General features: G+C 41.1%; 1 protein-coding gene across 2 annotated transcripts in view; it reads right to left on the reverse strand.

Annotated features, from left to right (window-relative positions):
* The window catches only part of LOC147423095 (uncharacterized), an 89009-nt gene that overhangs the window by 23050 nt on the left and 51420 nt on the right, over window positions 1-14539 (reverse strand). Inside the window, exon 2 of one of the 2 annotated variants that reach the window (XM_086501396.1) lies at window positions 6148-6191. The exons of the other annotated variant lie outside the window; for it this stretch is intronic. Within the exon in view, the coding sequence (XP_086357522.1) occupies window positions 6148-6191 (44 nt within the window). The remainder of the gene's footprint in view (window positions 1-6147; window positions 6192-14539) is intronic. 2 annotated transcript variants of the gene reach the window in all.

Here is a 14539-nt window from a genome sequence, read left to right on the forward strand (position 1 = left end):
TAGCTTTCTTGCCACTTGGCAATGGCACCAACTCCCATGTGTCGTTTGCTTCCAATGCAGCCATCTCTTCATTCATTGCATCATCCCAATGCACATTTCCAACTGCATCCTCAAAACATGTGGGCTCCACATCCTGTATCACCTTAGCCATGTAGGCTTGGTGATGCGCTAGATACCCATCATAAGTCAATTTCTGAACTGGATTTCTGACTCTATTAGATCTGCGCGGTCATGGGTCACTCCTTTGCCCTCTAGCATCTTCTTGTACTTTCCTTACACCAGGTGTCCTGACAGCCGGAATTCCAAATTCCTCATCAAGACATTGTTCAAAACCATCTGAATCCATGTCTACATGTGAAAAACCTGATGATGCATCAACCATAAAGGGAGGTTCATCAACCTTTTCCTTTCCTTTTCGTGATACATTCCCTGTACCTGTTGGTGGAGTAACCTGCGTACGTAGTCTACCATTCCATGGTTTCTCAACAGAGCCACGAGAAGAGGACTCTTGTGGTCCACTCAAAACCTGTGACTGTGGCCTCACATTTTGTACAACCACATCATCTTTTACATCAGCCCCAATAGTGCCATGTGCATTACTGTACCAGCTGCTCATCTCATCAAAGACTACATCTCTGCTCACTCGTAATTCTCGTGTAGTAGGATTGTAGTACCTGTACCCCTTTTGTTCAAGGGAATATCCCACAAGAATACATTTCTCTGCTTTAGGATCCAATTTCCTACGCAACTCATCTGGTACATGCACGTAAGCTATGCAGCCAAACACTTTCAAGTGTGCCAAATCAGGCTTTGTACCTGTAAACTTTTCCTCAGGTGTTACATCATGCACCGCAGCTGTAGGTGTCCTGTTCATAATGTACGCATCTGTATTTACAGCTTCAGCCCAGAAATGATGAGGCATGTTCTTCTCATTCATCAATGCACGTGCAACCTCTGCAATGTGCCTATTTTTCCTTTCTGCGACCCCATTCTGCTGTGGAGTATATCTGCATGTAAACTGCCTGTGTATACCATGCATTCGCAGAAAATCTGAAAAATCATTGGAGAAGTACTCTCCCCCTCCATCTGACCTCAATGTCTTGATTTGCATATCTGTCTCCTTCTCAATCATGACTTTGAAGTCTTGAAAGTGACCAAACACTTCACTTTTGTTATGCATGAAGTAGACCCATACTTTCCTTGTATGGTCATCAATGAAAGAGACATAATACCTGCAACCATGTATACTTGCAGTATCGGTTGGACCCCAAACATCTGTGTGCACCACCTCAAGTGGCTTCTTACATACATTGCGCTCATGTGGAAATGAGCCCTTTGACTGTTTTCCAAACTGGCATGCTGCACACACTTTATGCATACCATCCACCTTGAATTTGGGCAAACCTTTTACAATCTGTTTTGATTGCATGCTGCGCAATCTCTGCTCATTGACATGGCCAATGCGTTTGTGCCAAATGTCAACATCAGCCACAACACCTGTGCCCTGTGCAAATAATGCAGCTTTTACCTCAGGCATGTCTACATTCAGCGTAAACATTCTGCCCACACATTTGCCCTCTGTGATCAGCTTACAGCCATTCTGGATATCTTCTACATAACAGCCATTTGGATTGAAGCGAACCTGCAAACCCTGCTCAACCATTTGTCCAACAGAAACAAGATTCTTTGTAATGTTTGGGACATGAAGTACATCTGCTAAGTACTTTGATTTCCCACTCTTCGTATTTAGAGGTATGTCTCCTACATGAGCAATGGGGTGAGCTGTGTCATCTCCTGTCTGCACATAGCCTAACACATCTAGTTTGCGCATATCTCTAAACCACTCTCCATGAGACGTCATGTGATTAGAGGCACCTGAATCCACATACCAAACATCATCTTGGGTGGAATTCTCTGCAGTCATTGTATTCATTACATGTTGCATAACAAACATGCGCTCGTTTTTGCTGTCATCTGCATCTCTGCTAGTAGATGCATAGTTGCCCTGTTCTCTCTTTCTACTTGCTTTTCCCTTTGGACAGTCACGTGACATATGACCTCTTTCACCACAAGTCCAACATTCTCTACTATCTGGAGTATGTTGCTGCCTGCTTGATCCTGCACCACGACCTCTTTGACTCCCCCTGCCTTGAGACTGGTTTCCCCTGCCACCTGTATTGTTTTGATTTGATTGACCTTCCAGAAATTGGCCCCTGCAACCCCTTGGGCCTCGACCACGACCTCTACCTCTACCTCTGTTGGAGTTAGAATAGAAGGCCTGTTCAGAATTATTTCTGCCATGAGAAGAAGATGTGTCAAGGTTCTTCTCCTCAAGAATAAGCATAGAAATCAAATCTTGGAACACGGGGATGTCGTCTCTTGTATTCATGGAAGACCTAAAATGTACATACTCATCTCCTAGACCATCCAAGCATGCACGGACAATGTCATCGTCTTCCACTGAGACTTTAACAGATCCAAGAGCCTCAATGATACTCTTGATCTTCAAAGCATAATCATTGATGGAGAGGTTGTTCCTCTTAACCTGATTTAGCTCCGACTTTAGTTGAAGCTTTCTGGCCTTGGTGTTCACCTCGAACACTCTGCCTAAGTTTTTCCATGCAATGGCAGGGGTTTCAGCATCCTGTAGATAGCCCATCATGCCATCTGTGATGCTCATAGTAAGCCAATACATCACTTTGCTCTGGCCTTGTTGCCAGTCCCTCAAAGCTTTCCTTTGTTCTGCTGTAGCATTTGCCTCGGGAATCTCTGGTTCCTTTTCATTGTCTCCTTCTACATAGTCCCAATAACCTTTTCCTTTTAGGAAATTTGTTATTCTGAACTTCCATGCAGGGTAGTTATTTTTCTCAAGCTTCTCAGTAACAATCTGACTGAAACCGTCAGACATCTTGAAGCACTAAGACAAAATAGCTGCAATCTGCAAAAACTTGTAAATCTGTTGAACCTGCTATCGTGGTTCCTGTAACGCTTTCTACACTCAACGAGTGTCCACAATCAAGCGTACATACAACCACTGTACTTGTACAGTAAATCTCTGTATACTGCACTTTGGAGACCTGTTCAGAAACTCGGCATCTGGTCGTGGATTGCGAACGAAGGGATTGTGATGCTCTTGCTCTCTTAGCCTCTCTTGCCTGCACCAGGCTCTGATACCATGTAAAGAATGAGGATGCAAGAGAGCTACACAAGACAAGCACAAAGCACACAGAGATGGAAAGCTTCTTCTTCTTCTTCACAGAAAAGAGAGTACAAAATGACTAAGTGCTAAAGCTGAAAAGTAGCACATATGTACATGCGGTCACTAAGTGTGAACTCGCTAGAAGCGTACTAGGCTGGCACTATAAGTGTAGTCCAGCTGTAGAATCACTGGCAGAGATCCTCCGTGTCGGTCACCTAACGCGCCAGTGAGTAAATGCCGTAAGCTGCCAAGACCCGTAGTGGATGCCAGCTCAAGGTGTAGAGCTCGACATCTCAACAATTGGATGGCTGGATAGTTCTTGGCTAGGGGAGTCCACTTGCAACAAAAAATTGATTTTATACTAGGTTAATCCCCTATGTCAGCCTCTGACAATTTGTGAAAAATCAGTCTTTGATTTGATTTATGCGACTAATCTAGTGTTTTTTGTGTTGTGTTGCTCACAGACACTTAGCGGAGAGGAGCTTAGATGAACATACCCCTTGAATCTCGTGCCTTGTGGTGGCTCAAAATGCCCATAGTAAGCCAAAACCAAGCAAGCTCTAGGTCACAAAAATAGGAGCCCTCTCTCTCTCTCTCTCTCTCTCTCTCTCTCTCAACAAGTGCAAACGAGGCCTGATTTGCCCTATTTTTCTTATAAGTGCTTGACTTACTTGGGGTCCCAAATGTATACTTACCTTCATTGCTTTGATTGCTCATGTCATATCTCTAGGGCTCAAACAGTTGACCATTTGGATATTCCATCTCGTCGATTGCCCTCAATTTTGCGAATTTGATCCCTCATAAGTTGGCCCAAAATATTTCCAAATTTGACATGCTTGAAGCTCGTGATTTGTTTTAAAAAACATACACTATACACATGAATTCTAATCATCTTGCAGATCATGATCTTGCAATAGGCTGCTACTTCCCCCTTCCCATTCTGAGTCATCCCGAATAAAGATTTGTGCAATGTGCATGGGTGCAAATGCCGTGTCTATGCAAGGCCATGTAATGTGCCCCTATTATGCCAATGGAAGAGATGCATGGGGTAACAATATGTTGTGAAAGGTGTGGGTAGTACTAAATGGATTATTCAGTGGTTTTTGCCTAGGGAGGCTCCATTTATACTACGTGGTCCGAACAAAAGAAATTGAAGATGGCATGCTTTGTCTTGATTGTTGGTTTGTAGGGTACTATCGGCTTGATTTCCATGGTTTGTGGCTTCTTGGGTACCCACTTATAGTTTGTTTGTGGAGATAGTTGAGCTGATTGTTGATTCGGTTGCTTTGCTCTCCATTGCTAGGTTGTTTTTGTTGATTGGATTGTTTTCACTTCAAAATCCATTGATACTTGGGTTGGCCTGCTGGAGGTTTTTTCTATTGTTTGGGCTACCACTTCTACATTGAGGTTTTTGAGAATTTGTTGGTGGTTGTTGCTGCTTTGTACTTGAGGGATTGTTGTCTTTGGTAATCAGATCTGCTTATGCTTGTTTTCCTGATAAATTTCTTCACCCATACATGTCTTTTGGTTGGCCCATTGAATTGTCCTGCTTGCACATTTTGCATCATTTGTTGTGGGTCTATAATAACAATGGGCTATACTTCCCAGATGTGATCACTTTGTGCCAACGGAGTGACATAAGAGGTGCCATTAAGTTTAAACTTTAAAGTGTCCTCCTACCAATCCGGAACTGCTTTGTAAGTTCACATCCATGGTACACCTCATATGAATGCTTCATTAAGATTTGTATCTGCTATGGCATGGAATTGATGTGGGAAGTATTGGTCATCAATGTTGATTGACAAAGTTGCGTGACCTAAACTGACCATCGTTTGTAGCTCGTTTGCAACTTTGAGCTCTATCTAATTGGTCGTCAATGGTATATCTGACATCTTCATGTATGTGGAGTACTTCATGGCATTGTCTCTAGCTCTAGTATCTACAAGTGCTCGCTCCATTGATCCATCTAAAAGTTGTATTCAAATGTGTACATCCATACCTCCAAGTCAATTTTATCATGTCTGAATTGCTTCAAGGGATTGTTGCAGTTTGTTGACTTTGTTTTGTCTTTCCTTACGCTTTAAAATCCACAACTTTGCTTCCTCCTGAGTCTGTACTTGATTATCTTGGGCTTGTTGCTTCCTTTTTGCTATGTTGTGTATCTTTCCTTTTTTATGATTAGTGGTAGATGAACCTATAGCCACTAAGCCAATTGGACATCTCTTCTCTAGAATGTATAAGGATGTCCTAGAATATGTGGTTAAATGTGGGAAATTCTAGATCAATAAGACTAAAAGGCTTAAGATGGGAGGATTACTCCATTCAAGAGACATTCCTTCAAGGAAATGGGAGAGTATCTCCATGGATTTATTGTTGGACTACTTAAAACATAGGGGGGGCTCAACTCTATCTGGGTAATAGTGGATAAATTAACCAAAATGGCTAGGTTTATTCCAAGAAAATTTGATGTTAAAACTCGTAATTTGGCTAGATTATTTGTAGAAAATCTCTATAGACTATATGGTTTACCAGTAGACATTACGTCAGATAGAGACATGAAGTTTAGTAGCCATTTTTGGAGAGTTTTTTTAAGAGGTTACGAGCTAAACTAAGCATGAGTACAACTAAGCATGCACAAATTGAAAGGGTTGGTCAAATCCTATAAGATATGCTACAAGTATATGTAAGTAAACGACAAACTAATTGGGAAGAGTACTTACCTATAGTAGAGTTTTCATATGATAGTGCCAAGCACTTTTTCACTAGGTATAGTCCATTCATGTTAATATATGGGTTTTGGGCTAGAGCTTCTTATGGAGTAGGATTGCAAAAGGAAAAAGGTTCAGGCAGCTAAAGACTTTCTAGAAGATATGAATGAAATGCTTAAACTTGCTACAGATAGTATCAAAAAGACTAAAAATAGAGCAAGGACATAGAAGGTCTCTTACCTTTGAGGAAGGGAATCAAGTCTATTTGAAAGCACCTGAAAAGTCTAAAACCATGAAGACGGGATCATGTCCAAAATTAATACCAAGGTATTGTGGAACTTTCATAATACTAAAGAGAGTTGGCGATATGGCTTACAAACTCCAATTACCAGTGACAAGTGGCATGCATCCAGTATCCCACGTTAGCAGACTCAAATCAAAATTGGTCAATTTGATAATCTTGTTCAAGATGATTAGATAGTGGAACTCATAAATACTCAATCTCTTCCACATGAGCCAGAGAAAGTACTATATTTTAGAGAAAAAAGAAATAGAAATACAATTTATAAAGTGTGTTTAGTCACGTGCAAAGATTGTGATGAAGAGAGTTCAACAAAGGAGGAAGTAAGCATTATTTAGAAAAGGTTCCCTAACTTTAGGATTATAACTCGTTCCAATGAAACTTTTGAGGATGAAAATTATTCTTAAGTGGGAAGGAATGTGATGCATCCTTTAGCTGGGGCACACACATTCAACATTGGGAGAAAAGGGGTCATTGCCTCACATGCAAATTGTCTCTTAGGCTTTGAAAAAGAGACACCTAATATAGAGGTAGGTGTTGAGCTAGAGGGTGAGAGGCCCATGCAACCTGGTGGCACTTCATGGGGCCATGGAGGGGTGTGGTGGAAGCTCCAAGGTGTGTGTGTGTGTGTGGTAGAACTTTTTGAGCTTGGTAACTACTAGTAATAATCATTTAGACATAAAGACTACGTTTTGGAGTAGTGACTCGTATCAAAAAAATTATGTGGTTTTTTTCAAAAAGGGCAAGAAGACATGGCATGCAAGCTAGGCATTGTATGGTTTAAAGCAAGTTCCATGTGCTTGCTATGAGAAAGTTCATGCTTATTTGGTTGTACATGGTTTCCAAAATAATCCAGCTATGAGCACTTTGTATGTCAAGCGTGCAGATGACGTATTTTTTAATCATTGCACTCTATGTTGGTGGCATGCTTCTCATTGGACCAAATTAGGGATGTTTTGCGGATTTAAACGAAGATTTGAATGCCTTGTTTGAGATGTCAAGTTCAAGGATTTTGCATCATTATTTGGGTATACAGCTTAAGTAGGTCGATGGAGGTATTGCTTTGTGTCAGAGATTAATATATTTAAACATTGGGGATTGCAAGCCTATTGCTACTTTTATGGAGACAGGTTTGAAGCTTAGTCTTCAAGATGCTGGTGATTACTTTGATGTCACACTCTACCAATAGGTTTTTCGTTGCCTCATTTATGTATGCATTACGAGGGAAGATGTTCATTATGTAGTATCACATGTGGTTAGATTTATACATAGCCTGGGTCTATGAACTTTGAGAATAGCGGAATTAGGAGAATTAAAAAGAGCATTTTTGTGAGACTACTTTGAGAACATAGAGGGTGAACTTAATTGACGGTAGCAACATAATCATAGTACTTAATTAACTTGGCATGAATAGTATTTTTGAGAGAGAGAGAGAGAGAGAGAGAGAGAGAGAGAGAGAGAGTTTAGAGAACTTGACAAAAATTGAGGACCAAATTTATGTGGAGCCGCTCCCCCCTCCAATAGGCTTTTGTATTATAGATTCTCCCAATAAGGGAGACTTGGCACGATACAATTTTTGTGTTCCTTGTGACCTACGTGATGCAATGAAGATGGAAAGCTTCATGCATCACGAGCATAACATAGACTTTGTAAAAAGCATTAACTATCCCCAGCCTCAGTCCCAAGGCCTGAAACACCTTCAAAGGTGGAGAGAGCTATTGGGGAATGAGGGTAGAGAAGAGGAAGAAGAAACATTAATAGGAGAAAGAAATAGTTCCTTACTTATCCTTACTCTTCTTGCTAGCATACATTATAGCTTAATAATGAAGATGGAGAAGATGGCAAGCTTAAGCATTGAAGCATGGCTCTTGGTTGGATTTTCATTCCATAGCCAACAGTGTTGGTGTAGGCTCTCAACTTCCCTACTAGCTTGGAGAAGGAGATGGAGCTCTTTCACTTTGCACTTCACACAATGAGTGTGTGTGTGTGTGTGTGTGTGTGTGTGTGAGGGGGGGGGAGTATACCCCCCAAGCTAGCCCCCTCCTTGCTTTGGTCGACCCCCTCTTCTATCACTATCTTGCGCATGAGTGGACCTCCTCAAGCTTGGCCAATCACAGGCTTAGTGCATAATAAGCAGCAAGGGTAGCCTTGGGACAAGTTTCCCCCTTTCCCCTTTGAGAGAGAGGACTTGATAAATGCATAGACAATTAATTAAATTAACTAATTATCATTGGACCCTTTGGGAGGCTAACCAATAGGCTTTAGGCACACTATGAGGGCAACATGAAGAGGAGGTTGACAAGTATCCCTGTTGCTTTCTTTGTACCAAGGATGCCTTGTGTGAGGGCGTATGTGTTCTCTCTCTAGCCCCTGCAATGAGGGCTTGCCCCCCCTTGTGTAGAGATATGCATTGACTTTTGAGTACTTTACCCCCTCAAGCACCTTATCCCCAGAATTTCCACACGTATTGCTACTAGCAGAAGCATTAGGAACATGTGATTTTCCGCTTGCAAAAGAGCCACGAGAAGTGGTTGCATTACTGTTACCACCTTTTCTTTGAGCAGCAATAAAAGCCTGTTCAATTGCACGCTGTCTTGTCCTGTTTTTTTGGAAAGCGACTCTTGCAACAACTATGTGCATAATGCATCAAAATTGACAACTTCAGGATTCCCTTGGGTCATAAGTCTCCAAGTACTAGCAAAAGTGTGGTAAGAATCTGACAAGGCATCATGAACATTCTGCACAAGTGAACTGTTTGAAATGACTTCACTTGTAGAAATAAGTTGCTCATTGAGATCCTTGACACCAACAAGGAAAGTGTCCATGTCATCTTCTCATGCATAATCTTTGATTCGAGCTCTTTACGCAGCAATGCAATTTTAGTCTTATTGTTGTGACTTGCATAAAGACCAGTCAGAATATCCCAAGCATGTTTTGCACATTTCATTGAAAGAATGTGAGGAGTAATAGTGTGCTTCACAGACAACACAATAAATGCACGATCCTGCACATATTTTACATCCCAACAACCTTGTTCTATCGTAGGCAAAACAACTTTAATAGCAGCAGCAGCAAGACCTACAACATCCTCAACATCGCCCTACATCCTTAGACCAAGATGTACATCAATGCCCTGCACAATGTTCCAAGCGCCCTTCGACACAAGAACATGTTGCATCATATAAGCCCACATAGGGTCATTGTCCCCATCCAATCTGTCCTCGGCAACAAACATCTTGAACACATTTGTGTTGTTGTCAGCCATGGTAAATGTTCCACCTGATGTGAAAATTTCTCGAAAAGAGGAGAAGGAGAGCGGGAACCAATGGCTATACATCACAAACTACACAAGACTGTAAGGAACTTGTTATGCAAAAAATGGCACTAACAAAAATTCTCCACAAAATGACAAAATAGCATGCGCAATAGTGCATGTAGTGGAAATGGACGTCGAAATGAGCCCGAACCAAAAATCTGAGTATACCAAGCTCTTTGAGCTTTCCAAAATATTTGTCGACCTACGAACGCTTGCCAAAGCTCATAAAAATCGGAGAAAGTGAGCAGGCGTGTGCTGGAGCTGTTGGCGACTAAGCCCGGGAGGATGCAACCTACTTTGATACCAATTGTTGGAATTCGGGTTGCAAGAAAACACACGCAGCTTGGAGAAGATGAAGGAAGATCAAGGCACATAATAGAAATTGTATTACTTACTGTGCAACAAAAAGATAAGTTAGCCCTAGAGTGATGGGTGTATATACAATGCACAGGGGAAAAACCTCCTAGTGAGGGAAAAAATGCCTCACCGGTCATAAGTGTGTTCACACACATCACTATCACATGTATATGGTAACAATCTTTCGGGTCTTGCCTTTGGTTAACCTTTATTGAGCTATTAGCAAGCTTAAGAGGAATCGTAATCAACAGAGAAATGTTAGATCCTCTCCACTACTCTTTGCAATCAATAGTCTTAAAACCACGTTGTGGCTATTTGAGAGCTAATTTTCAAAAGTAAGAAGAGTAGAAACTAAGGTTTTTCAGGGTACCAAAGCACAAAGTAGCATATACATAAGTTTGATTAGCATGGCCAACAATAATAAAAAGAGTAGAATGAATGTGACGACTTTGATTTTGCACATAAAGATGCTACTAATGATGCCCCCATGTTTGTGAATTATCTTGTCACTAGGCTGCAACAAGATATGGACAACCCTGCCCTACAAGCTGAATCTGCCCAACAACTTCGCAAATATGGAATTCTTTAAGCTCCCCAAGATGAGAGATAGAGGCTAGGAAGCCTCGTAATGAGACTTCCAAAAGAAGACTCTCTCCGGTGCGAGAAGAAGAAGAAGAAACCATTGAAAGAGAAAGAAACAACTCTCCAAGTTATTCTGAGGATGTGGCTCCATGAAGACAGCGGTCTCAATGGTCCCCAACTCCTCCCAAGAGGAAACGATCGCCGCATTCTGACAAGGAAGGGAGGAACCAAAGGAAGAAAAAGGCGAGAAAGAGGTCACCCTCTTCTCCATATTCATTATCTTCCTCCTCTTTCGATGAAAGAAGCACCTATTCTCCTAGAGAATACAAGAGGAGAGGACATCGCAATTCCTATGCTTGTTGGAAAAGGTCCTACAAGCTTAAGGAGTTCAAGGAGGGAGGAAAGAGCATCTCTTTTTCCACCTATGATGGCATCTTTGGTGCTATGGACAAAGTCTTGGCCTTTATCTAGGAATTGGATGCCCTCTAAGCTACATCGTGTAGACAATGATGGTGGGATAGCCTTTGGAAATGGTGAAGCTCCAAAGACATGGAAAACTCTAGGAGTTTCCATCAGGAAGCAATTTCTTACAAGTGATGTCAAAGTTAAAGTGCTCATTTAATGGCAAAGCTTAAAGCTACTCCCCAACTAGTTTATCCACAAGTATGTGGATAAATTTTGGGATTTATATCTCAAAGCTACAATCTTCAAAAAGATAGATTTCGTCGAGAAAAAGCAACAATTTTGTGCGGGACTACCTAAAGAAATGATCGAGTATGTCAACTCTCAAAGACCTAGGACCATCACTGAAGTCATCCACTACACTATGGTTGCTTCGCGCATCAATTTCCAACAAAGGGCTAAAAGAAATGCTAAGCCCATGAAAAACAAAGAACAAAATGAATTAAGAAGGAAGAACAATGCTCAAAACTCTTCCCAAGGTAACTCCAACAACAAAACCAAGGAGAAAGGAGTTTAAAAAGGTAAAAATAAACTCTCTTCAGAAGAGCAAGAGGCTTTTAACCAAGGACCATAAATGTTTCAAGTGTGGGGAGGAAGGCCATGGTTATCATTCTTGCCCCAAAAGAAATGCACGCAATGAGACTCCTAGAGCTTTCACGATTGAACCTCCTAAAGAGGATACTCATTGCAAAGGATCATCTCTTTCCTATGCTTGGTGAAAGGTGAGGGAACATGATGCCCTTATCCTTTTTTACCTTGGCTCTACTAAAACCTTCATATCAAAGGAGTTGGCCACTAAATTGGACATAGAAGATGTCGAGATGGGAGATACCGTGTCTGTTGATGGAGCTTTCAAGGGACAACAAGCCTATGTTACTCCCTTGATTGGAAAATTGAGGCTTCATGCTTAAAGCTATGTCAACAAAGAAGACTTTTTCATCTCCCCTCTCCAACGAGTCTCCAACATGAGGATGTTATCCTAGGGGCACCATGGTTCAACTGCATGGCTTAGGAATCAAGAGGATTTAGAGTTTTTTAATTTCCTTAACCGATTCCAAGATGTTTTTATCAATGATAACACTGGAGAGCTACCTCCAAAATGAGGGGATGATGACCATAGAATAGAGCTTCTACATGGGAGCTCACCGCCTAAGAAGCCTCCTTATACAGTTTCTCAAGCTCAACAAGAGGAGATTATGAGGCAAGTGCATGAACTAGTAGATAAGGGGATGGTGAGGCCTAGTTCCTCCCCCTTTTGCTCACCAGTCCTTTTATTGCAAAAGGAAGATGGCACATACCGCATGTGTGTGGACTATAGAGTACTAAACCGGATCACTATCAAAAAAAGATTTCCGTACCGTGGGTAGAAGGTTTGTTTGATAAGCTACAAGGCTCTACCTACTTTTGAGGATTGACCGTAAAAGTGGATATCATCAAATAAGGATAGTGAATGAAGATATTGTAAAGACCACTTTTTGCACAACCTTTGGTCTTTATGATATCTTGTCATGCCTTTTGGTTTGACAAATATCTTGTCCACATTCAACCACTTAATGGAGAAAATCTTTAGACCATACCACAAGTTTATTAGAGTGTTTTTTGACGACATTATCATCTACTCCCAAGGAGCATAAGCAACACCTCCAGGTAATCTCTCAAGCTTTGAGGGAGAATAAACTTTCATTAATCAAAAGAAGAGTGATGTTTTCCTCCAAGAGATACAATACTTAGGCCACATTATCTCTCAAGATGGTATCTGTATGGATCCCACAAAGTTAGAGGTAATAAAAGGATGGCCTAATCCAAGGAATCTACACGAGCTACAAAGCTTTATCGGTATGTGTGCATACCATAGATGCTTCATAGATAAATTCTCGCAAATAGCAGGACCATTATATGACTTGATAAAGAAGAATGTTAAGTACATATGGACTGCGAAAGAGAAAAATGCTTTTGAGAAGCTTCAAGAAAATCTTACCTCTCAACCTATTCTTACAATGTCGGATCTCTGGAAACTATTTGAGGTCAAATGTGATGCTTGTGGAGATTGCCTTGGAGCAGTTTTGCTTCAAGAAGGGCATGCCATAGCATACGAGAGTCTAAGACTCAATTCTGATGAGCGAGTATTGGCCATCTACGAAAAGGAGATGCTAGCTGTCCTACATACCCTTGACACATGGAAGCAATATCTTTCCGGGACTCCGTTCATCCTACGAATGGATCACCAAAGTCAAGTATTTCATGATGCAACCCAAGCTCTCTGTCAAACAAACAAGGTAGGAAAATTTTCTTTTGCAATGTAATTTTCATATTGCTCACATTGCTAGCAAGCGCGATCAAGTAGCTGATGCATTGTCACGACGACCAAGGGCAAATACATGTCTATAGCAACTCACAATGATCTATCTTCCATGATGTATGAGTATGCTACTGACCCTGATTTCAAGGATATAATCTCAGCCCTTGCCTTAAGGAAGAAAGAAGAACCGTTCACCTTGTAAAATGGATATCTTCTACATGGCAACAGGTTGTGTGTTACTCACTCTCTTCATGAGAAAGTAATGTAAGAATCACATGCTCCTCCCTATGCGGGGCATAGAAGGATTCAATCTACTCTTTGAGGAGTGGAAACGTATTTTTATCGGCCTACCATGAAAGTAGACATACGAGAGTATGTTTCAAAATGTGTGGTATGTCAAAAGACAAAGTATGATAGGGGGAAGCAACCTGGATTGCTCCAGTCATTGCCAATTCCCAATTCACCATGGGAGAGCATATCTATGGACTTTATTTTGGATTGCCCAAGTCTATCCATGGGAATACAAGAATATGGACAATAGTCAACAAGTTTAGCAAACAAGCACACTTTATACATGTTCAAAATACTATTAAAGCACACCAAATGGCAACCCTCTTCATATCCAAATTTTTAAACACCATGGCTTGCCAACATCAATAGTGTTGGATAGAGATCCTTGAATGACCAGTAATTTCTAGAAGGGTCTCTTTGAGAATCTAGGTACTAGGCTAAATTTCTCTTCGGTCTGTCACCCACAACGGATGGTGGCCAAAGTGAAATAACCAACCTTACAATTCTAGATCTACTCAAGACCTATGTTACAAAATTAAATCAATGTTCAAAATGGGAAAAGTACTCACCCCTTGTAGAGTATGCGTACAATAATACTGTCCATACTACTACAGGGAAGACACCTTTCAAAGTCATTGAGGGAAGACCTAAAAGTCCCTTGCTACTTAAGGTACATGGGAAATATCTAACTAACCCAAATGGTTTTCTCATAATGAACTAATCATTTAATGTGGGAAAATAAATGGGAACAAGAGTTAGAATATAGACATGTGCTTTTAGATCTATCTCAGCCACGGGACCAAAGGGACAGAAGGTAACGGGTCCAAAAGGGAGATGGTCTATGAAAGGGAAATGGCCAGATAAATGGGAACAAGAGTTAGAATATAGACATGTGCTTTTAGATCTATATCAGCACGGGACCAAAGGGACAAAAGCTAACGGGTCCAAAAGGGAGATGGTCTATCAAAGTGCAATGGCTAGATAATGGAGCTTAGAAGACCTCACGGTTAGCTTGATTAAAGAC

This window comes from Adiantum capillus-veneris, chromosome 26 (genome assembly GCF_014529385.1).
Source record: "Adiantum capillus-veneris isolate H3 chromosome 26, ASM1452938v2, whole genome shotgun sequence".
NCBI classification, from domain to species: Eukaryota; Viridiplantae; Streptophyta; class Polypodiopsida; order Polypodiales; family Pteridaceae; genus Adiantum; species Adiantum capillus-veneris.